The following is a 26,963-nucleotide window of genomic DNA, read 5'->3' as shown; positions in this document are numbered from 1 at the left end:
TGTGTTTGCGCACTATAATATGTCCTGCGCAGTTGGCTAATCTCTCTTGAGATTGACCGCCGTGGCCGAAATCGGTCCGAAGGACATTATTATTATACAATTTCAATTTTTTGTACAAACTAAATAAAAACAAGTAACACTATACTTATTCGGCGTTATCTATAACAATGCTGTCTCCCTATTTTCGTTTGTCAAATCAATGATGACAGAGAGTATCAATGATGACTGTATTTAACTAAAAACTTAATCTAGTGAAATGTACTCACAAAGTTCATTGCTCTTCTGAAGAGTGAGAATCAACATCGAATCTACTTACATATAAAACCTCTTTATATTTATAGTATAAATTATATCTCAGTTAACAAAAAAATAGGTATAAATGTATTAAAAATTCCCCTTAAACATACTACTACGGCGCTTCGAGTAATTAAGTCTCTAATACTTCTCACGTACTTTACACTCACTAATCAAAGGTAAATTAACTTCACTCAAGATTTACAGGTGTTTTATGTACGCATAAATTAAAATTTATCTGTATCATAAAGAAAAAGTTCTACTATAAAATAAAGATAGAAATTTATATTACTAATTAAACTTTAACATAGCCACACTCTAAACGATAAATTAAATATAATTTAGTCAATTTGATCACAGTTTGCCTTTAATTTTATTTTCATTGTTATTATTTTTCGTATTATCTTATTTACCTTATTTACAGTTACTCATTTCGTCCTGTCATAAATGAAACGGTGAAAGGTTCATTTGATGTCCTTATTGATATCGATGACCTGATATATCAAACTATATTAAGTAGCCGGTACGTATATGTATTTATCTTACTCAATATGTTAGACTTAAAATACCCCAAATGATATATTTTAAGTCTGACATCAAAAATATGTAAACTGTTTCTTCGTGATTTTCACTTACTTCAATTACTGATTCTCGATTTTCAACTTCTGGTGAAAAACATCAAAATAAATAGATGGTTTTATTGCTTTCATAACGATGAAAATTTGGGTCGATCGCGGCGTCCGACTGGATGCGGTGTATTGGGAACAGCAAATGTTGATATTTTAAATTTCAATTTACTGACGGCTCTCAGCCTCCCGCCAAAATTAAATTACGACCATCGACAAAACAACTGATTGTATAATTTAAACTATGCAGTATTATGTTTTGTTTGAATCAAACTGTAGGTACATCTTTCTGAATAAAATATATTAATACTTAATAAGCAGAACAGCTTGAAACCTTAACAAAATATTTTTACAAACAGTTTTAAATAATAATATAAGATTGATGCTAAAGTAAGTGCTTTAAAAATGTTGTCGTTGAAATTAATTTCTGAAGATTTTAAAATTAAATATTTATGATATTTCGTGGTAAATATCTGAACATTTATAAATATTAATATTTTGATAATATAGAGAAGGTAATATTTTATTTATGTATTGTAAAAATGTAATAACCGAAGAGCATGTGGAATCAACTGGGGATAAATACTTATTATATGTATACAGGTAACATCCGAATGTCGACCGTCGTCACGATGTCAGCTCGGTTCTATATTATTGTTTGTCTTATCGCCGTTCGGTCGACTTTTTCACACGTACAAATGTCATTCATATTTTTCTTTAGACATTTTCGTTACTGTCTTTCAATTCGTAGATCTTGTGATGTAAATATTTCGCCTTACTAGTATACTTTGTTAGTAAAAAATGTAATTTAGATTTTAATTTATATTTTTTTCCATGTCTCCATTTCTACATGAAAGGATTACTGAAAGCACCAATAAAATAATAATAATATTTTAATGTATAATAATTAAAATGTATTTACAAATAAATTCTTCAGTATCGACGAATATATTAAATAGTCTTATTAATATTTTTTGTTTAATTCAACAAAAAAAAGTTACTATAAGAATAAATTTGAGTGTTCACATATTTTATTTGTACAAATATATTTTTAATGATTATGAACGAAATAGACAAAAACTTGGTACATTTTAAAAGGCAAGATATACATGAAATAGCGGTTGTATACAATTATTAGCGTCTGTCATAAAACATTTGATTGCTTGCGTCCAGAATTTATCAAAATGTAAAGTTCAATTGGCATTCGGCGACGTGTTGGCATCATATTTATGCTGGAAACGCCAGCGGTCCCGCCAGCAGTGCACCTGGTTCCGAATGCGCGACACATCTGCGGCGTACGTGCGACAACAACCGCCGACGTACCGCACTCCGAGATCTAACCACTCCTGGATGAACACTTCTACGGGTTCACATTTGTCACGGTCGATCCATCTAGAATAAGACATACGTTATAAATTAAAGAACTCTAAAATTATCTATTGTACATTGGTATAAAATGGGTTTATGTCACAATATAAAAACAATAGCCTAAATCGCGCTAGCTGCAGTAATCAACAGTGAGCACTCTCAGCCGCGCGACGAAATAGTTTTCCTTAATGTTGCTGGTTCAAGATTATAATAGAAAATATCTCGTTTGTTAAAAAAAAATACGCAACTGGCATCGCTATACTTTTACTTTTGCAAATTATAAGAATTGTTATAATTTTTAATTTTCAATTTTCAAATTATAATTAGGTACACTTATAGAAAACTGCACCGAGCTACTCCTTGTCTATGACTTAAATTGTAATTGAAATGTACTATGAATGCTAAATATATAAAATATATGATATATTTGAATTATATATATCTCGAAACAGATACTACACAATTTGAAAATTATCGTACCCAATTTGAGGGTTGTATTTTTCGCCTGAATTCGGATAAACGATTAGCGGAATAGGGGCATGTGGTCGATCGTCGTTGATCCCTTTTAGGAGACTCGACACAGACGAAGGCGCGCAGCAGTTCACTCCCACAGCAACTAGCTGATCCGGATTTGTTTCCCAGCATTTTTTTGCTACTTTTTGAAAGCTCTCTCCGTGTGCTATGCTTTGGTTATCCTGTAAAAAAAGTAATTTTATGTTTTACAGAGCAAATGTAGTATCAAATGTATGTGTTTGTTTGTATTAAATAGTAGAAATATTAGAACATCCTTTTTAATTATTTAAATAGTAAACTAAAATTATGGCATTACCATGTCGTGTTCAGATATATTTTTTAATTATTAATTTAACAAAAATATATAATATATACGATTATAAGGTTATTTAAAAACGTAGGTATTAAGGCAACGTCTTGATGATTCTTTAATAAAAATTATAATGATAAGTAGTAGGTACTTTAATTATATTAGTACAATATATTTTTCGCATAAGTAATTAATGATTACAAGTATTGCAGCGAATAAACAATGTAAATATTCATCTACAATTCCTTAATATATATTTGCGGCGTTGGTAAATAAAACACTCGGGTTAATAGTGCAAAAACTTTTCTAAAATAAATAATAGGTGTTAGTGCCTCCACTGGTGACAGAAGGAGACTTTTATTTTTGGCCCACAGAATTAGAATTGCGATTCAATCGGAAAACATTACTAACATTGTTGCTAGAACTCCACACCTGTCGTTATTGGTACATTATATATTTTTTAATTTTCATTTGTATATCCTTATTGAAATCTACAATTTAAATAGTTCTTATAAAATATATAATACTTTGTACATACAAAACATATTCATAATCATATTTGATCTGTAAAAGTTACGATATTAAGAAAATAATATTTTTTTTTTGTATCTCTCTTCAATTAGGTATTTAGCTTAATTAATTATTATTAGGTATTTTGTAAGCATGTTATTTAAACGTTATCTGTGTTATTTTTGTTAGTTTGGGATTTAAGCGAACGAACGAAGGACTCAAAAGATATTTATATAAAGCGGCCCTGCCCGACTTCCTATGATATTATTAGATTTTTCCACAGTCAAAAGCATCGATTAGTGTAAGTATTTACAGAAAAAAAAACGTTTTAAAATTAGCTACCCTTTTTTGTTAAGTAAAATGAAATAAATATGTAAAGATTGTAAGTTAAATTATAAAGCTTATACATAATATATATATATTTATATTATAAAAAAAGATGAACGGACCTGTGTTGTATCTTTGACCTTACACTTATCGCGTAGTTAACTTGTATAGGTATAAACGCTAATCTCTTTGTTTATGATAAAATGTCTTAATTAAAGTCAACACAATGTTCAGTGTCAACAACATGTTAGTAATAATAAATACAATTATACTAAATACTAACAAATGCCCGCCTGTGTTGCAATGGCGAGCTGGTTGGCGTGGTTGGCAGATACTTGCCTTTCACGCCGAAGGTTGTGGGTTCGATTCCCACCTAGGACAGTCATTTGTGTGCCTGTGTGTTTGTCCTGATTCTGGTTGTAATTATCTATATAAGTATGTATTTACAAAAGAAAAGTAGTATATGTAGTATATCAGTTGTCTGATTTCCATAGCACAAGCTTTGTACAAGCATAATTTCGGATCAGATGGCCGTGTGTGAAAAATGTTCCAGGATATTATTATTATTATGTTTCTTTAATAAATAATATCTAACTTTTTTACGCCCGCGGCTTCGACGGCATGCGAAGGGCAAGTGTACTTCTGACAACGTGAATTCAAAAATTCAGGACGATCGGTTGTGTAGTTAAGACATGAACGCGAATGAAAGATGCAAGCAAACACAATATAAAAACGAATGTTATGGGTAAATATTTAAAAATCGAATTTCTCGGGTTCTCAGGTACATTTTTTAAAGATTTTGCCTTCACGGTAAAGCTATTTTTCTTTTTTTTTACGTAAATTATTATGCATTTGCAATAGCGTATGTATTATAGTGCAACTTGATTTTTGTAATTTTAATGCTTTTGTTTATACATATATATCATTTAGTTCGATCTTATAATTAAATGTTATGTTATGCCCATAGTAATATTGTGTTTCTACTGGTAACACAATATTACTATTTTTGTGTTATCAAGAGATAGTTAAAAAACTATATTCAACGTGAGCCGGCTTGTATACTTTACATCAGATAATATATTTATTTAATAATATACCTAATTTCGAACTAGTAAAATTTGTACAAATATCTCTTCACTTAAAGTTGAAATTTCCAAAATACACTCCTAGTGTATTGTTACGTAATATAATAGACCTATGTTCCAATTTTCTAGGCTCAGTAGTTTTGAAAGTTCGTTGATAGTCAGGATAAACGATTGTATTAAAAAGAAGAGTCCAAAAATAGTAGTGTGTTAATAATATTGTTTCAGTTCTTATTATAAAAAAATATGTATGAGCTAAACTTTCACATTATTGGACATATGGTCTTATTTGGCTATTGTATATATTACAAGTACCTAATGCCGTAGATATAGGCAGCCACTTGAAAACGATATGGAATAAAAACTGAAATTAACGAAAGTTGTAAGTAGAAAATCTAATCAATTTTTAATTGAAGTCTGTTCAGGCGGTTCAAGTTGCTTCAGATTTAGCAATTGATCGAATAAAATCGACGCGTGTGTCGATTATTTATTTATTCATTAAACTTAAGTTAATTTAATTAAACTTCAATGGATTTTTTTTATGAATTTTAGATAAAGTTGAAGATTTTTAGTTATTGTTCTATATATATAAACTTACCTTGCAGCTAAAAGCCAACCAAGCTTTGATATTAGGGAATTCCCGTAACAAGTCACACAACATTTCCGCCTCTTCCTGACATGGTATCGTCTCTAGTGCCAATAAATCAACTCCTGCTTCCACCAGGGCCTGAATTCGGGGTCTGTGCCATTCCCGCATTGTCTGTAAAATGTTTAAGTAAAATTGTAATATGCAAAATATTATTACCTAAGATAATCAAATCAGTAGTATAAAACTTATAATTCACACATTATTAACAAATAATATATTAATATTGTTAAAAATGCATCCATATATATATATGACGCACCCGAGTTTATTTTCCTAAAAAAATAAACATATATGTATATTTTAACTCTAATAATATGAATAATAGCTTTTATCTAGCGGGAATTATGTTCGCAATAGCCTAGTTTATAAACCATTTAGAGAATTAGTTAGACATACAACGGTTTGTATTGTAATTTGGTACTTTAACACATTGACATGGCTTGATAAGCTTCCTTGATAAGTGAGCAGTCGCTTGTAATGAGATAATGTAAAATAGGTACTTATATTAAATTAGGTATATTATGCTTTTAAATACTTAAGGCGGATAGATCGGTTTCTTTTAGATTATATTAGACGTTAAATTGATAAAAGTAGTTTATTGGATACTAGACATATATAGTAATGACGTAGTAGTTAATGTAGTTGGGTCATTATTATTGCGTATAATCATAGCATAATATATGTATATTATATATCAATTTAATATAACATTTATACAATTTGTAATACCTCAAAGTATCTAAAGGCTGATTTTTAAATAGCTAGCTTAGTTTTATCAGAAGAATAAAATTGACGTTTTGTTACATGTATTTTCAAGAGAACCATTTGAAATGACAAAAAGTTATTTGTCATTTAAAAATTCTGCCCTAAAACAAATCATTTTATTGAAATTAAGTGTATACTAATATGTAGTATTACTTATACTATATATAGTATATATAGTATATATAGTATATATATATATATATATATATATATATAGTATAAGTATAAGTAATACTACATATTAGTATGTTATACATATATTATGATACATAAATATTTTTCTTTGTATTCGAATTAATCTGTTTCAATTGCAAAAATAATTAAGTAATATTATTAGGTGAAGCGAATTGTTATTGAACTATCCTTGGGGTAAAATATTATTAAGTTATTCAAATATAATATTTGTTTTCTATATTCATTTTTAGATCTATTCCACGTTATTTCTTTTATATCGCTTAGAATTTCATATCTAGATACAGCAGTGCGCTAACCCAGTTCTTCCAATAACGCAGCTATGTCAAAGCGTGGTCGTCCCATTTGCAACGGGTTTGATTAACAAAATGAAAACATTGAATCATTTTAATTCGTAAATTATTGTATATATATGTACTATTACTATTGAAGTAGTAGGTAGAATATCATCAGATATTATACCGCAAAACAGCAATACTTGATATTGTTGTGTTCCGGTTTGAAGGGTGAGTGAGCCAGTGTAATTACAGGCACAAGGGACATAAAATCTTAGTTCCCAAGGTTGGTGGCGCATTGGCTATAAGCGATGGTTGACATTTCTTACAATGCCAATGTCTAAGGGCGTTTGGTGACCACTTACCATCAGGTGGCCCATATGCTCGTCCACCTTCCTATTCTATAAAAAAAAAAAAAAAAGAAGTTCCTTACATACTTGCAGCCTTATTAGTTAAACAATTATGTGTCTTCTTCTTTCGAATGTCAAATCAATAATGATAGAAAGAGCGAAATCGTTGTTTAATAAACAACCGCTAAATAACATTAAAACATACAGTCACAACAAAACTAAAGTCTACCAAAATATAAAAACGATAGGTACTCTATAAAGATGAACAACACGTCATGGAGATACATTTATTTAAGATATATTTATTTAATTAAAAACAACAGTATTTTTTTAATTTAAAAGATATAAATTTGAGTCGATGGCTTTTGAAATGCTTGCTCCGAAGTCTATAGATGGAAAAACATTCAATAGACCTTTCACACCTTTCTGCGACAATGTTCACCTTTTTTGTAAACCAAGAGCTGGTGCTTAACTAGCTCAAAGACTGAGTTTCCCTATTCAGAAAGGCAATAAATAACCCCAGTTTACTGAGTACATTGTTACAGGACACTCTATTAGCACTATTGGCAGTATGGAATTTTTGTATATTTTTAGTTTGTGTATCATTTTTCTTAATGAATTCAGATAAAGTATTATTATATAGTTGTATGTGAATTTATTTTTTCGTATTTGTAAGCCATTGTTAGTAGGTTGAAATTTATCCTAAATATCTTATAATTTTTGGAATTGAGTTAGATTTTGTGTTTTTATAATCATGTTTGTGTGGTCGCTGTTTAAAATGTGCATAAAATGTAAATAACTAATGTGGGCCATGATAAGTATAAAAAGCATCCAAGACGTTTTGCCCAAAATGTAGTTGAGAGGCAGATTAAATTATACCCACATCATATTTTAGGTTTCGTACATACTATGAAAAGACAAATCCTTATTGTTTCTTTCCCGTGTCTACCGTCTGTCACAGACAATATTCTTCGAACCAACTACATGAAAATAGTTCAAATTTGGTAGTATAAAATTGCGCGACAAAATAAGTTATGGAATACAGTAAAGAATTCAGATTTTGGAGGTTAGTGTTGGAGCGTATTAGGAAAACAAAATATTTTTTATCACACGAAATTAATTACAACAATTACAAAAAAAAACCGTAATCAAATTTACTAATCCCGGGATAATGGAAGTAACATTAATAAAATGAACGCGGTTAATACATTAACGTTGATTACTGATTACATACCTTAAATCAGTGTCGCTCGTTAATTAAAATACGAATTCGTCTCATCGAATTCACTCTACAGAATTGAAATTTCGTTTATATTGATAAAGATATATTTACTGTTGGTAGGGCTTTGTGCAAGCCCGTCTGGGTAGGTACCACCCACTCATCAGATATTCTACCGCAAAACAGCAATACTTGATATTGTTGTGTTCCGGTTTGAAGGGTGAGTGAGCCAGTGTAATTACAGGCACAAGGGACATAAAATCTTAGTTCCCGAGGTTGGTGGCGCATTGGCTATAAGCGATGGTTGACATTTCTTACAATGCCAATGACTAAGGGTGTTTGGTGACCACTTACCATCAGGTGGCCCATATGCTCGTCCACCTTCCTATTCTATAAAAAATATATATATATATATATATATATATATATAAAGGTGTTGTAGTCTTACTAAGGATTTTAATATGTAATTCTCTTTGAGACATGGACTGTCTTTGAAGTATCAATACAAGTTTATGTGTACCTACATTTACGAGGTCTAGTAAATAAATCTTCGACAGGTATATACTAGTGTTGATACTTATATCAACATATAGAACTGATATAAGAATACGGGATGGTTTTTAAAATGTAATTTGTTTTAGTTAGCATTAAACCAACAATGCGTTTTTAATTTTTGTTTTAAACAAAGTAGTTTTTTAGTGTTAGGGCGTTGGGAACTTATTAGGTATACAAAATATATGTGCGTCCTCGGGGCTCGAGTTCGTTTCATACCAAATATAATTAAATTCGGTTCAGTCGTTTAGCCGTGAAACCATAATAGATAGACGTAATTACTTTTGCCTTTATAATATTAGTATAGATTATTGTATACGACATTTAATGTACATTGATGTACGTATACGTACAAGCCGTAAGTGCAAACAACAACTATACAAAGTTTCAAATCTAGCGGATGTACTGTACGCGAATGCATAGAATTCGTACAACAACAGTCGTAAATTTTTTATATATAAATTTAATTAATAATTTTCAACAATACTTCAAACCGACATGATTTTTACAAAGAATAATAGCATCCGATTTTTTAAGGAATTACTAATAATTCTATTTGCCCCTCCCCTAATTAAGCATACCGCTTGTGTATATATATTGTTTACTTAATGCAATCTACACTAACATATCATAATCGTGTTTCGTATGCATTTAAAAAGTAACTAAATTTACTTGTTATTTCCAAAACAAAAAGAAAATGCAGGTAAATTGAATAAAAATACAATAATTTGATATAAACGAACTGATACGATGACAGTTCATGTTTCCGCTGGGTGAATAGTGGAATCTTCAATGGCTACTGGTACCTAAACTCATCGAATTTGTATGTATTAAAGCTTCCACTTTTTAAATAAAAAAGTTGTATTGGCGCATCTTGACCTGTCGATACAATCAACTGACCATTTGACCTTCTAGATAGAACATACCTACGTATACTGTTAAACTAGAAAGAGATGTAATACATTTTGTACTAAATTTGGTAAAAAAAAAACAATTTCCTAAATCACGCTAACTTTTGTAGATATTGAGTACAAATTAGTCAAAAATTTACACAAACTTAAATATGCAATGATAATATTATTAACAACAGCAGCAACAATAATATTACATTTATCTCTTATATTTAATTAAATAACCGTCCACCCGAGTCAAATATCGTTCCAGGAAAAAAAGACGATAGAAATGAAAAGGGAGTTTTCATATAGCCGATGTAAATTTTAATTTGCCGGCAACTTTACGACCCTCTTTACGATTTAGCCGACGCTTTTAACCTTTACTTTGCTGTATTGGAATTCATCTAGCCAGAGGGTTCAGTAGAAATATAATAATCCACATTTCAGTAAAATATTTTCATACTCATTGAATATAAAAGGAGTGATTAAACCTACCATGATAATAACGTTTGTGTATATATTTACGGGAACCGATAAAATAAGAGCAATGATACTCGTACATAAATATATAATATAATAACGATATGATTACTGAATATGGAATGTCATGATGCTCATTGCTCAGAATATTTATTTTCATTTAAACAGCGTACCAATATTTTACTGTATTAAAAAACTTATAAAAAATAAAAAGAGTTTAATTGATACATCAAAAGTATTAAAAAAACAAACAATATCTATGCTATTAGACGAGTTTTATGAGTATTATCTTTTTATTTGAATTAGAGTATACAAATAAAATTGTACCGTATATACTTCGTACTGTAAGGAGGCCGAACCCGATTATCTTTTGAAAAATTCTCACGAATAAATTGTTAATTATTTTATGTAATTATACTGGCTCACTCATCCTTCAATTCAAAATAATGTTTGACAGTAGAATTATTGATAATTGGGTGGTACCCAGAATTCTACCACCAGATAACATAGAGCAATATATCCAGACAATTATGTAAGTTTAACATTCGCTTTTCACGAGTTAAAGATATATATTCAAAAATGATTCACTGTTATTATCCACTCAATGGTATTTCGTTAAGAAAACGATTCAAGTATGCCATAGAATTTAGTGGCAATATAATATAATATATAGTACAGAAAATTTTATAGAAACACTAAAAATTTCACGCTCAAGTTTTATAGCCTTTGTCAAAAGGAAAGCTTTAATGCAAAATCGATCTGTCGACCTGACCGTCTAAAACTGCCTGGCGAGACACAAATAGAAATAGACAAAGACCTGATTAGAATTGTGGTCTATTTATCATTAAATATATATAGCGGTCGATGTTCTCTCTATTCATGGTCTATAATATGTCTATTGGGATTAAGAGCACTTGATTAAGCGACAGCTATGCCTACCTGGACGGATGTTGTATCTGCATAACTACCGTCGTATTCTGATCCATCGTGCAAATGAGCCCCGTATGGTCCCACTGATCCCACAACTAGTGGAATGTGTTCTATATAAAAAAATAAGGTAATAAGATCAGCTGACAGCTCATTTTCTATTCTTATAAATACTTTAAGCCCTCACGTCGGGTAATTAATGCGTGCTTGCACCCGTCCCTTGTGGCACAAGAACCCAAGCTACGTTAATACCAAAATGCAAAGGACTTTATTATTTTATGAAAATATTATTTGGGTCATGTGATTTTTTTAAATACATATAAAAAAATAAACTGTATGTAAGTAAATAATAGAATTAAATCTAAAATTTTATGTCTTAACGATAGTTGACTGTTGTATGGTAATAATTCAAAAACGAAAGGAAATAAAAGAGTTTAGCGCACACGTTTAGTTTTATAAAAAAAAGTATTTAAATAGTGGTAGCACTTACCGTTTGGTACATAGTCCTGATACTCTTCTAGATATAGGGTTCGCGCTTGTTTGGCGAGGTCCACGGCGCGGACGATTAGCTCATAACCTTGCTCGGGCGTCACGTCCAAGTGTTCCACAAACCCATCAACCGACGCTTGATACGTATTCGTAATAATTAAATCTGCACCAGCTGCAATTTAAAAATAAACCTAATGATAATGGCCTCCAGGTCAATTTTATTTCGATATTATATATTGCGCAAATACAGATGCAGTCCCTTCTCCCTTGCCCTTATAATTCGATAAGATGGAAGTCTAATACAATAGAGAGTTAAGCACCACACAAGCACAAGACCAACGGCTTTATGTTCAACCAATCTCCAGCCCGTTATCAAGAATTTCTTGCCAGAAAAACTCAAGTATTTTTTATCGGTTCAACCCAGGCCATTGAGATCTGTTGCTCTATAAGCTAGTCAGTAGACCGAGGCGATCAAATCTATTTCCATAATGTATAAAAACTTTAACGAAACTAATTAAATTAATAACTTTATTTCATTCCTTCATATTTTCTGCGAAACTTTGTCTACAGTGTAATTTGTTTTAATAAACTAATTCAACAATTAAACTTTTGACTTATTTACTATTATTAACGACGATAAGGGTTCGGTTTGGAGACGTAAACAATTAATGTTATTAAAACTTAGTAACGCAACATGATTTAGTTTAGTAAGAACCATGACTACTAAAATACAATATTTGTTGGGTTGAAGAAATTAATTTTGTAATAAACAGTAGACGGGCTCCGAATGGAAACGTATTAGAGAGACAAGGTGATTAATGACGCTGGCGTCATGTATTCGGCGTTAAAGCAACGACGATCACCTACTATAAAACGCGGCTAGGTACTTGCGCCTTGTTTCTCGTCTACTATGCAAATGTAAGACATTTAGTAGGTATATTTACAAACAGAAAACAGTGGCATATTCTCTTGGTAACCTACATAGCCGCAATCATAATTAAACCAAACGATTAATACTTTCCTCAATTAGCAAATTTAACCTGAATTTTTAAGTAAAAAGTAACTTTAATGCCTTTTTTCGTGCCCGTAGGTTGTATACATCAATTACTCTTTCAACTTTTAGCGATGTTATAATATTTCTACAATGAACGGTGACATTTTTTATTTTTATTCGTATCATTTCTTCAACACAGGCGGTAAAGCAAGGCAGTAGGCTTTTCGCCTCTAGGGAGTTATTTGCTTGCAGACACTTTTCAGCTTTTCCTTATGAAAAGAAACGGTCCGTTTTGTGGCGAAGAAAAGCGCTTTCATAGGACGATGACACGAGACGGGGTCGCACTCTCACCCTCTGATGCAAGGAAATGACAAGCTAAAAGCGACCTAACGTGTAATTCGTCAAAACAGCCATGCACGTATGTGTCTACGTACTTACAGATCACTTGTGCCTATGTGTATGTGTATTCAACAGCGAGCTTGTGTAATGTGTCTAGATATTCATTCGCAGCGCCTTTGTAACAGGGAACAACGCAATTACTTTGTACTTCAGAAGCCTTGCTGAATGAGACTAACCGAATTAGAAGACAGACGTGAGAGCGGTGATATATTGAATCAAACATTTGATTCTATTAAGTACAAAACGAGGAATAATTTAATCATTTTTAGAAGTAATAAATGTATATTAAACATAGTATTGTTACAAGATAGATTATTTTTATATACCAAGTTTTCGATTCTGCAAAGCCGATTCGTATTTGCTGGTGTAATATATGTATAATAAAAATATGCAAATATTCTTAACTTTGCTAATTAATAAATTTGAATTTGATTAAAAAAACGATAAATAACATATTACTCAAAACAATTACAATTATAATTTATAATAAATACAAGATAATACATACATTTTAGAAAAAGAGCAACTACTGAGCTTCATGCCGTTACCTTTAGATAGCATCTACATTGCGGACCGGTGGTAATTTGATTATAATTTAATAAAGTTTCTTGTAATTTGATTAGGTTTTAACTAAGCAATTGATTTTGAATGACTTACAGGACAAAACTTTGACCTTAAGAAAGATTAAATAGAGTTTATTAGCCAAGTACAAAAATAAGACACCCGAACAAAATCCATCCATGTAAAACACAAGTATAGATCAATGTAAGTTTCTCGTATAATTTTACCATTACAAATTTAAATAAATAATAATACATTGTTTATATCATATTAGGTATTCAAATTAATATTGGTACACCCACAATGAACACCATATCCATAAAGCGTATAACGAATAACCTCTAAAATAGAAGCATCAACAACAAAAAAAATTCTGTTTATTTCGACATTGTGTATTTTGAACTTATATATTCTTAAATTCGTTTTTTAAATGGTTTAGTAAATGGGGTTATTAATATGTTATTTATAGAGTACGTTATTTTGTATGAAGAAAGTGGTAATACTTTGGAAACTACTAAACAAAATCATCATAAACACACTCTAGACGAAGTTTTTAAAATTACCTATAATTTTGTTTTCTTTTGTCGGAATAGGATGTGTAATAAAAGTTATACGCTTATCTTTTTTCTTAAAAAATGTACCTACCTATTTAATTTATCATAGTTTTTTTATTTCAATGTGTGTGTATGTCTTCATTTATCAGAACATTAACAACGCAATTTTTCTTGGCCTCGTCATATTTTGACCGAGCCAAGAAAAAATATATAATAAATTGTTAGATCGCTTTAACAAGCAATGTGCCGATGATATTTGTTTTTAGATAAAAATAAACGTAATTAACAAAGTTTATATTGCAGCAAAAGGTCATAATGATTAAAATACATTAATAATTGCTTTATTTACCATGCAATATTTAAAACGGTCACCTCTAAGGAAGTCAAGATGAGTATTCACGACCTCGTTGGGGTGTGTATGCAAGAAGCGGGCGCTCCAAAGAGGGTCACCGTCAATGACGTGACCTACGTGACAAGAAAGTTGCGTGGAGAATCCGCCGTCCAAAACATCTATATGTGGAGGCTCTAAGCCGCCTTCATTTATCGGAGACATGATCCAAATCTATAACAATTAAACTTTAGTTTTATTAATTTAATTATAATTTAAATGGTTTAAATGAAACACGATCATAAATTTTATCGTTTACACTCATTTATGTTAATATTTAAATTTTAATTAAGTCTTAACTGCCTTTAAACAATAAGTACCTATTTAGAGAATGGTTTTATTAGTATCAGCACTGTGTGTATATTTGTAAATATTTACCAACTAATGACTGTTACGACTGTTTGCTATTGTTTTTCTAAGATAAAGATCAACTTTAGCTGTAGTTATTCATACGAAAATTGCCCTAAACATATGAGCTAATTTCGCAAGGCGAAAACATGAGAAGTATCTAGTAATATTAAAATGCATATTAATTTACCAACTTATAAATATTATACAAACACGCGGAGTGTAAGCGCGTGCGAAACGAACACGTGTTTGTTTGAACTGCGCTGCGCACAGTTGTTACCCGACTACTTATCAGCGGCACCACTCAAAACCCGATAAATGATGATTGCACACATACACCTAAAGCAACATTGTAATCAAATAATTATGTATTATTACACATACTCTCTAATATACTTTAAACTATATTCAATAATTTAATTTAAGATTGTTGGTCTTTCTGTCAGAAAAATTCTCAGTAACAGCCCGGAGTCTGGAAGTTGGAATTGTGTACACTCCCGTGCGTCGGAAAGCACTTAAAGCCGTTCGTGCTGCGTCTGAACTCTTTCCGGTCGTGTCAGATTGCCGTCCTATCGGATTAGGAGAGTTAGGGAATAGAGAGTGCATCTGTGTTTGTGCGCTCACTTGTGCACTATAATATCTCCTGCGTCTGTGTTTGCGCAGACACAGATGCACTATAATATGTCCTGCGCAGTTGGCTAATCTCTCTTGAGATTGGCCGCCGTGGCCGAAATCGGTCTAACGGAAAAAAATCAGTAGTGTTTGCCCTGGTTAAAAACCACGATCATCGGTTAAGATTCACGCGTTCTTATGATTTTTTTTTTCACGCAGTGGAAACCTTCAGAAAGGTATCCAGCTCCCATGGGGTGGGGCGACTGGGTTAAGTGGGATTCTTACCCACTAAAACCACTGCGATGGCCGTCCTCGACACGGATCGGAGAGGCTGCGGGATCGTGTTGATATAACACATCCGCGGCCTCTCCCTTGCTTTGCTCCGCTCGTGGCTCGGCTGAGCTCTCCTCAAAGAGCAAAGGTAATCCCGCCCCCTCGCACTCCTCGCTAGTGCGTACAGCAGCGCGAGGCCATCCCGGCTGCCGTCCTCCTCAGGGCCGTCTGAAATAAGACACGCGAGGAACCCACCTCACGCATCCACGGCCCCAGGGTTGCGCCCTATCTTTTAAGCCCCGGGCGTCGGGGCTGTGGGAGGGCCGAGACGACGCCGACGTCGTCTCCGCCGAGCAAGATCGGTCCTTTCCCGTTCCCGCTCCGCCGTCTCCTTCTGGACTACGACAGTCTCACAGGGACCACGGTCCTCCATGCCGATTCCCTGCGGAGCATCAGCGACACAATTGCTCGCAGGGACAGGTTTTGTCTGACTTCGCGGACCAGGATCTCCCTCTCCGCATTCCACGTGGCACGGGGCACTTCTCCAGCGTATGCTGACCGGTGTCCCGGTCCGCACCGCAGTGGTGGCACATCGCCGACGATTCGCGTCCGAACTTACACAGGTATTCTTTAAAACAACCGTGACCGGTCATTACCTGCTTAAGTCGGAAGGTGACTCGTCGCTTTCGTCTCATCCACGCGTTCTTACTACTGGGCCATTGCGGCTTCTGGAACTGGAGTGTACACACTTCTAACTTCCAGACTCCAGGCTCCTATTGAGAATTTTTGATAGAAAATCTCGATAACATTTTAATAGGCCGACCTGAGATTTGAACCCAGGACCTCTGGGTCTGTGCCCTTCTAGCTATCTAGCTACTACACCAACGAGGCAGTCAGGCAGATGTGTATAACACATAAAAAACAGCGGATTCAACTAGAAAACCAGTTTATTTTGAAATTAAATTTATTTCTACTTATTATCATTAAATCAAAGTTCGAAACCTCAATTTTTACATTAAAATTATATTAAAAAATTCAAATTCTTGTATATTAACATATTTCGTTCATCTCGGAAACAGCTCTAACGATTTGACTTAAATATTCTATGTATATAACGTTTTGCTTTTTAAGTATATATATATTTATATAGATGTATTTACTGAGAAAACGCAATTATTCACAAAAAAAATTAACTAATTATTATTAAAGCCGAATTAAGCTCGATATTTGGCTAACTTATATGCTAAACGTAATAATTATAAAATAAAGATTTAAAAGTATAATTGAAAATTGAAAAAATATATATTGATCAAATAATTGTATCGAATGAAATCAAAACGTCCTGCTTCCGTTACGGCTAATGACAAGATCGATTTACTTACGTTAAATCTATTTCGTCAGATAATAAACATTAAACTTTCGTTCGACTCAACCCTCGCTGTGATTGCTATCTTAAAATTCAATCACTACAAAACTTCCACTTTTCGCATTCCACGCTGCTTTAACGTTTTTTACAATAGTCCTTTATTGGTGAGTAGATAAGTATACTATAATATATAAGTATACTAAGATATAAAAAGGTTTCCGTTTTATTTAATAAATCTCAAATAACTTGTAACATTTTAGTTTTGTAAATTGTTTATGTTCATTAATTAAATTCGATGTATGAAAAGAGTATATATATATTGAGTGGTCGGTTCTTCTCGATGGAATCTGAATTCACAACCGATATTATTTTAACATTTAACCATTGAATCTTGTTAATTGATAATTCAAAATTGATTGTAGGAACCCCTTTAAAATAAAGTTTTGTTTTTTATCGATCGACAACTTTTTTTAATAACAAACAATAATTTACCACTTTCTTATTAACCAACAAAAAAACATTTTAACATTTGTAATATTTGTTTTAGTCAGAACCTTAAATTTAACCATTGAAGATTGGAAAAACTAAACAATCAAATAAATTCAATTATCAAGTTGAGTATAATAAAAATCTATGTAAAATATTTTATTTAATGGTTTAATTTATGTCTGTAAATTAAAGTCGTTTAATAATCATAGATTTTTGTATTATTCTTCTTACATAGCATTAAAAATGGTTCATTGTTCTAAAAAAAAATTAACAATAAATATTCTTATATGTTGCGATAGTTGTATCTATTCGTGGAGCTCCATTAATTAGAAACGTGAAATATTGAGATGTTCCCAAGTTTCTTCTCACAGAGTAATGCGATCAATATCATTACGGGTTCTGAAATGAAATGGAAGGCGGAGGGTGCGCTTTCATTGACAAAGGCCGTTATTAGTTGAATGTGCACAAGGTCGGCACCGCCAGAGTAATCAACGTTCCGACGCGACGTTCGTTGTTGCAAATTTAATCCAATAATAAAACAAAAATCTAGAACTATTAGAAATATGTGAATGTATAAGAACTACTTGTAGCCTTGTCATTATTTTTAGCTATTATTTTTAGTTTTTTTGGCATTTCGAAACGATTTTGTTATCGTTTTATTTCAAATGTATATATGTATATTTATGTAGGTTACCTGTGTTCTATTATCGATTGCATGATGTTTTATTTTACAGTTTTATACATTTTTGTAATAATTGAACGCGCTAACCTCAGGACTTAGCAGTCCTATTTAAATAAATAATTGTTATAGTCTTAGATAGCCTATAAACTGGCTTTAAAGGCTACTTCACGCTACAATCCTAAGGAATAATCATAAAGTCCTGTAATCTGGCTAATTGTTCAGGTTCATTTTGATTATATACTCAGCATATGTGTCAAACAGGTATGTATAAGTGTGATTAAATTGTAGTTATTGTTATTAATTCACAAATCAAAGTATAGCTGTGAAAGACGTCGATGTTATTTTTCACACAATACGATCATGAGTGACCCTTTAATGTTTTCTTCGTAACATTGGCTCGCGATATCATTACACCTTGACACTCAAGAGTTTTGAATAAATTTAATATTTTTATCGCCCTATTCATTGAATACTTAAGTGACGAAAATATATAAAAATGCCTTAATGAAACATAAATCAGTACACGAATAGCACACGAAAGTTGCCGTTAAAAGGCGGAACATTTTCAGACTTAAAATATTGTTTTTTGTGACGGCAATATTTTAAATGTCTCGGCTCTCGACATCCACCTGAGCGCTCAAGTACCAAGATGAGTAGGGGTGATCCCTCACAACACTTTAAATTTATTGCAAAAAAACTAGCTAAACGTTGAATAATTAAATGAAAAAATATATTTGTACATCTATAGATCTATAAAGATAGGCTACGACAAAACAGTTCGGAACCATTTTCTATTCTGTTTGTCAACCGATTCCCTTTTTTCCGTTTGATAGCTATTGAAGAGTTTTAGTAAGAATAATAAAATAAAAATAAGAATAAAAAAAATGTTCGTAACATACAAATTGATACGTTTACCTCAAATTTTCAATAATGATTATTTTGATCGAATTTCGACCACTAAGCGAACACTAGCTTATAATTAATGTTTAAGCACCATTAAAACCATATAACATAGGGCTTGACATAATTACAGATACAAATGTTTAATCGAACAAAGCAATATTCTCGTGTATATATTATATAAATAATAAAATTAAGTATAAACGAACATAATACGAACAGAACTGGTTCATTTTAATGGATCATTAATCCATAAACAATCATATTTAGATTCTAACGATAAAAATATATATAAAAAGATAAAAAAAATATAAAAGAAGGCAACAAATTAATTGTTTATTTAACCTTCAATGATATCAAACCATCGTTATTCACAAACTTTGTTATATAAATGTCTATCGTATCTGACATTAATATATATATATATATATATATTAGTTGAATGAATTATACTCACATGTTACCTAAAATATATATTTTTTTAATTTTATTATTAGCACCGGACAAATATTACAACTTTGTCCGTTAAGATCTCATCGTCAACACGCGCAAACAATCACTATAACACGCGTATCGCACGTTATACCTACAACAACACCAAATCAACACTGAACACTGACGTTAATCGTTCACTTTACAGACAAAATGGACCGTTTTAATATTTGTTCCAGGTTAATATCAATATCGAAATCATTAACTAATCATTTATTTGTTAGTGACAAAGAGAACGACGAATACACTTAATACAGTATAGATGTCTGAATAGGACAATGGCCTCCAAAGTTTGTGGGTCTACTGCATATATTAACACTTAATATATCTCTGTCTTATTACAATTTGACTACAATGGAAGTAATGTATTTGCATTTATATTAGAACATAAGTTTATTCTTAACAAACATCTTCTTGACAAAATAATCAATTTAGCTTATTTAGCCATGCGTTTAAAGGTTATATTTAATTAGAATACAAATAAACGCAAAATTCAAATCTCATACGCCTACTTAAACTCAATTTTTTAAAACACATTGCATAGAAACAAAATATTTATTTTTTCCTATGATCTTTACATTTGTAATCACTACGCATATGTTAGGGTCTACTGATTGGCTAATGGCTCGCGGTTCAAGAGACGAGATAGATATTAATAGACTTATCAGCTTAGAGCAATGTACTCATGAGCCGTACCAAAAAGCGGTCCACTAGCAACTATAAAAAGCCGACGCGATAAAAATTCTTCATCTTTAAATTAATTCCACGATTTTGTAATTTCATATTGGAATTCTAAAATATTACAACCGTGATATATTATGGTTATTACGTACCTATAGATATGTTCAGACCCATTTACATCTGCTTAAATTCCTGGTAAATATTAAATTGATTGTGAATTATCATTGAAATCAGTGAATCTTAGAATTATTTACTATGCCTGTTTGGTATTAATACAAAAAATACTACATTTTTTGTTCCAACCATTCCTATTTTTTTCTACTGTCAAAAAGTGATCAAAGCATCACTTGCAAGCATTTGCTTTCTTCGGGTGTGAAGGGTGAGTTAGCCAGTGCTATTATAGGGACAAACTACATAAAATCATTGTTGCCATGTTTGGCTGCTCGATAATGGTGTCGGAAATATTTATAGTGTCAATGTTTACGTATGATTTCTCTTTTTGCCCTCAAGTCAAATGAATAAAAAAATATAGTTTATTTATAAGCAAATAAATATAAGTATTTTTCTTATTATTATGATAAAATATAGCAACAAAGTATATATTTACTTAATATACGCGCCAAGCACACGCACAGAAATAAGGAGCGACGGTAAAGACGATATAAGAGTCATGCCGTTTGCCGTCACGGCTCACGGGTTAACCAAGAAGATAACCCCAGGACGCACCAATAAATGTTTCATCTCAAAAAGATTCAAGATTTGTTATTCATTTTATGATAAATCTATTATAATTATTTTATTGATAAATACTATGAAGTATCATTTGAACTTCAGATTCATTGTAATTTAGAATTGGTGAGCTAAATTTGTATGAAATATCACTATCTATGTTTAGACTGCTATCGGTCATTCACTGGCACTACGCGCCGTCCACACATGTTTTACATAAAATAGGACAGTATAATGCTCAAAGTTTTTTTATTATTATTTTTGAAATAATAAACACTTCTTGGCACGTTCTCAACAATTCATCTTAGTTACTGGTGTTTGTTACTAGTGGTAGGCTTTGTGTTGGCTTGAGTGGGTACCAACTACTCATCGATGATTTTACCGCTTGTATTTTAAAGAATTTGTGAGCTACAAGGCACAAATGACAATATTTTAGATCCCATTTTTAGCGGAACATTGACAGTGGTAGGAGTGGTATAGTCGCGAAACACTTACCTACGAATGGATGGCTCATTGGTTCGTCTTCCTAAATTAAAAACGACATAGTAAGTTATTACATTTTTATTGTACAATAAAACCTCCAACATTGTATTGATAATTGTTTTACTATCTTTAAAAGTACTAGAGTAATTTTGATGAGTGCACTCGGAAGACACTAAGCTGCACGACGAAGAAAGCCTGGTCTTAGCGCCGGCTTTACTAAGTTGAAGTAATTTTTTTAAACATTTCCAATATGAAATATAAAATGAAATGTATTTTCTTGAGAAATTTTATTAAAAACATTTCTTTTAAATAATAAAAAATAAAAATTGAGATAGATAAAAAAAAAAAAAAATAAACTAACAGCCCGTAAATATTACCCCACTGCAGGGCATAGGTCATTTCTTCTCTTATGGCGGAATTGAGATGAATTATAAACACAAATTAAGCACTGAAAAAAAACGAGTTTTTTTATTGTATTCGGTAGGCAGATTGGCAGGTGGATCACTTGATGGTAAGTGGTCATCACCGCCCACGGACATGTTCCATTAACCTTGGGAACTAAGATGTTATGTCCCTTGTACCTGAAATTACAATAGCTCACTTAACTTTCAAACCGGAACATCACGATGAATATTGCTGCTTGGCGGTAGAATATATGTTATGTGGGCGGTATTTACCCAGACGGACTTATATAAAGTCCTACCACCACCACGTACCACCCACTGACAACTATTATAACCACGATATTCGCTAAAGTAATGTAACTTGTAATCATATAGTTAATCAAAGTAACAGTCTAATTCCTTTGTATTTCAAATTGCTTCTTTGTTGTCTTTCAACTCTAAAAAATATCTAAAAATTAATCGAAAGGAACTATGTGTCTCCTCTTTATAAGTGCCTTTATACATTTTAATTTGAACAATTATTTATTTGTTTATATTTCTTTTCACAAGTCTTTATTATGGTTACGAGCTATAGCACTTTACTAAAGTGCATATTAATTTAGTTTTTCAAGTTATATTTACAACGAAGCATTAATATAAAATAAATGAAAGAGGCATTGCAATATCGGCATGTATTGCTATGCCTCTTAAAATTACTCGTATTTTATAAACAATTATCCGACACTCGTGCGCCACCTATTGTACGTTGATGGCCCTATGCCAAGAATTTTCACGTAAGCAACGACAAATATATTAAATATTCTACTCAAGATAAAATAGTTTAAAACGATTACGAGACAAACAAAGAAACACTGTTTTTAAATAGTTTTATCGGTCTACTATAATATTTAATTATTTATAAGCTTACTCATTTTGTTTTACTTGACATAAAATTGACAAAGACGATGAAAAAAAAAACATAAAGATTTATTTCTTGTCTAGAAATCACAATAACTGCCTCATGCAAGTCAATTACGTCTATCAGCCGCCTTGTTTGTGTTTGAACTCGCTCACTGATACAATATGAATTTCATGCAAACTAGTTAGTTTACGAGAAACCGTCTAATATGATTATACTATTGTGGCGAAATCGAATTAAAGTTCAATTGTCTTGTTTTGAACACTACGTGAAGTTTCAAACAGACATTTAATTACAATAATCTCAATACAACGAGACGTTTTATTTATAGTAATTAGCTAATACGATTTAACAAAAGAAATAATGCTAACTGAATGTTATTACATATGACGTTTTTAAAAGCTTAATGCAAATAGATTTTTTTTATAAATATTAGATATCTCGCTTTCAATTTATTACAGTTCACAATTCGGTTTCTTTGTTTAAACAACGAAATTGAATATTGAGAAAGCGCTGCAAAAATCCATTTCGAATACTAGGAATCTAGCAATTTCTATAGTCGGGATATTGAATAATATATGCTATTTATGACGATGATTCGAGGTTATGTAATCCCAGTGCGCTGGGCGCTGCAGATCGCATCCATACCGGCAATGTGAGTATACAATAACTACATATATCTTCCACCTCCTTTATGCCTATCTCTTTGTTTATTCAAATAACCCCTATAAATAAAGAATAACTTTATATTACGCTTAAAAGCCTAGTGGTTAGCTTTTAATGATATTGAACTTAAGGGGGGGGGGGCGAAAATATTATTAGGTTTTCTATTAAGAAATTCTCAGTAGAAGCTCGACGTTAGCAGAGTTTGCGCTCCTTGAAAAGAATGTAAATCCGTTAGACCTGCACCTTTTCAGGTCACGTGGGATTTCATCAGATTATAAGCACGAAAGAATATAGATTGTTTGCGCACTCATACTCTGTAATGGTACATTTACACAAAGCCAATATCCGAGCCAACACATTAAGTCAGTCGAATGAAAAATGCAATAATAATTAACAATATTTTACGCGAAGCTCAATATACAAGGCTTTTTTCTTTTTGGGGCTAGAAATCGTTCTATATTAATAGATTGGCTTGATCTTGATATTGGCCTCGTGTAACTCGCCGCCATGGTCATATTCGCCCGAGAGCTATATAAATAAATGTTTGAATGTTATTGAAACATACGCACGAGGCGTATTTGACAAAAACCTTAATTATTAAGCCTCAGTGACAAGTTTTAAATAGTTTTGTTCTACAATAAAAGAGGATTCAAATAAATACAAAATGCTTAGAACATGTTTTTTAATGAGTGTAATCATACAGCAAATTGTCATTTGACCTATGAATCTCGTTGCCCAGTTCCAATCAAGAGCAATGAATGTTCTACCAATATTAAAAATATTAAACACCAACAGAAAATTGTGAACCTAAAGCGTGATTATGTTATTTTCCATCATTATAAGACATTGGAAATAAATATTAAAAATAGTAATGTTTCAAACATTTTTATATTTATACAGTACACATTATATTTATAAACAAATTATTTAACAATTTATAAAACTCTAGCTCGACTTACATTCATTTGTTTGTCAGATCTTACATCATGATATATACATATATATACACTAATTGACGTTGAAAATTCATGGCATTATTTAAGATAAGATAAAATGATGACAACTCCAACGAAAAAGTCACCATTTTCCCCTCTTCCCTCCCTCTGGGGCACTTCGCTGCTGAAACAAAGCAAAATCGCCATGCTAGGGATTGACGTTCGCTGCGACCTTAGTCCAAGAGATTACATCGAAGCTGTTATAAAAACAGCTTCACGGAAACTCGGAGTTCTGAACAAGGTGCGGCGTTTTTTCACGCCACCACAACTGTGCCTGTTGTACAAAACACAGGTACGGTCTTGCGTTGAATATTGCTCGCACCTATGGGATGGCTCCGCTAAATACCTACTGGAGGACTTGGATCGGTTGCAGCGACGTGTGGTCCGCATCCGCATTATTGGTGACGTAAAGGTCACAAACACCCTCGAGCCTTTACAATTGCGTCGAGAGATAGCAGCGCTGAGCGCTCTCTATCGACTGTATCACGGCGAGTACTCTGAATTAATTATTCTCTCTAATTCCTGCTTCCCCCTTCCTTCATAAGTCTACACGTGCTGGCTCTCGATGTCACCGCCTAACTGTGACATTAATTCCATCGCGCACAAAAAAAATTGGCAAATCTTTTCTTTGTCGCACTTCCAAAAAATGAAATTCCTTACCAGCGCACGTGGTACATCCTCTTACAACCCGGGTTCTGTACTGGCCGTCGTCGCGTTTGAACTCTACTACCTACATACCATCAGGTGGAGTAGAGTCATTTGATCTCCCGGAAATATAAAAAAACTAAAAATACAAAAAACTCGATATGACAAGAGAGAACAATTAGGCGTGTGAGTAAAACTACCAACTTTATAACTACAACTAAATATTTATTTATTTTTTAAATTTTAGGCATGTCAGTATATCTGCAATAACCTCGGCGATTTCATTTAAAAATATAAAAGGATATATAAGCAAAATAAAAGGACATACGCATGTGGAACATTAAGAGATAGACCCCGGTGCGGGTCGAGGAATCTTCGTCACATATATACATTTATCTGCCAAACGAACAAGAAGATATACCTTGTTTAACACTCAATCACAGTTAAAGTCATAACTTTGCTGCCTATCGCTCTTTATGTTAAGAGAGCGATAGTCAGTATAACTAAATTAAACGCAGAGCTAACGTCCAGCAAAATGAAAAACAGCAGAAGTTTGTTATTTGAAATATGAGATCTTCCAAAACTTTTAATAGGATAAACACAATAGAGGTAGAGCGCAAAATTGTAAAACATTTTTGGGGTTCGATATTTAGATAAGGAAATACCATGAACAACTTATCGTTTAATTTACAATTGGAAGACAGATGAGCAAATAGGCCATTTGCATTGTACGAAATATTAACTGCTAGTTTACACCAGCGGCTTCGCCCGCGTTGAGGGTGAGCTGTAAGAAACTCCCTATGTTCTTTTCTGTACCCCCGAGAACGTGTATTCAAAATTTAATGATGATCTATTGAACAAATAAGCATACAAACTCACTTTATCATTTATAATATTAGTAATACCTCATACCGCCAATACGCCGCCAACTGTGCGAGTTAAGATGTTAATAATTAATGATCGTCCATTGGTTTGGATTGCTTGGCGGTAGAATGACTAATAACTACTCAGGCAGGCTGCTGAAAAATAAATTTTGCATTCTAATAAACAATTTAAAAAAGCAATAGCGTTAGGTGATAAGACGTCGATGATTAAACATGCTAGCCCATCACGAGCACGACTAATGTTAGTGTTGCAAACAGCTTTAGATTTGATAGTAGATTATCGATCTTCAAAACGTTCTGTGATTTATTGAAAAAAATGTATGCTTGAAAACAATTGTCCTCCAGGCTGATTTCGGCCACGGCAGCCAATTTCAAGAGATATTAGCCAAGTGAGCAGGACATATCATAGTGCACAAGTGTGTGCGGAAACACAGGTGCACTCTCTATTGCCTAACTCTTTTAATCTGGTGGGATGGCAATTCGACATGACAGGAAAGAGTTTAGGCGCAGGACCAACTTTACAGGATAGGCTTTACGTGCTCTCCGAAAAAAGGGAGTGTAAACACTTCCAACTTCCAGACTGGACTACTGCTTCGACATTTTCGACAGAAAAATCCAATAACTTTTATTGGCCTTACCGATGATTTGAACCCAGAATCTCGGCATTTACGGACTTATGATATCTAGTCACTAGACCAA

The 26,963-nt window shown here is 32.4% G+C and overlaps 1 protein-coding gene across 4 annotated transcripts; it reads right to left on the bottom strand.

Moving 5' to 3' along the window:
* Positions 1 to 1,795: 1,795 nt before the first annotated feature.
* LOC126780975 (homocysteine S-methyltransferase-like) lies at positions 1,796 to 20,002 on the bottom strand. 4 transcript variants are annotated; one of them, XM_050505698.1, is made up of 7 exons: positions 19,845 to 20,002; positions 14,702 to 14,891; positions 11,823 to 11,993; positions 11,345 to 11,445; positions 5,629 to 5,790; positions 2,769 to 2,983; positions 1,796 to 2,312 (listed from the first exon to the last, which is right to left on the bottom strand). In XM_050505698.1, exons 2-7 carry the CDS (start codon positions 14,880 to 14,882, stop codon positions 2,114 to 2,116), a joined length of 1,029 nt encoding a protein of 342 aa, XP_050361655.1. In that variant the 5' UTR covers positions 14,883 to 14,891; positions 19,845 to 20,002; the 3' UTR covers positions 1,796 to 2,113. The 4 variants fall into 4 exon arrangements, with proteins under 4 accessions (XP_050361655.1, XP_050361658.1, XP_050361656.1 ...); XM_050505701.1 differs by lacking the exon at positions 19,845 to 20,002 and adding an exon at positions 15,260 to 15,278; XM_050505699.1 differs by lacking the exon at positions 19,845 to 20,002 and adding an exon at positions 15,256 to 15,275.
* Positions 20,003 to 26,963: the final 6,961 nt, after the last annotated feature.

Source organism: Nymphalis io, chromosome 3 (assembly GCF_905147045.1).
Source record: "Nymphalis io chromosome 3, ilAglIoxx1.1, whole genome shotgun sequence".
Taxonomy (NCBI): Eukaryota; Metazoa; Arthropoda; class Insecta; order Lepidoptera; family Nymphalidae; genus Nymphalis; species Nymphalis io.
The sequence above is the reverse complement of the archived record's forward strand: the minus strand, read 5'-3'. Positions and strand labels throughout refer to the sequence as shown.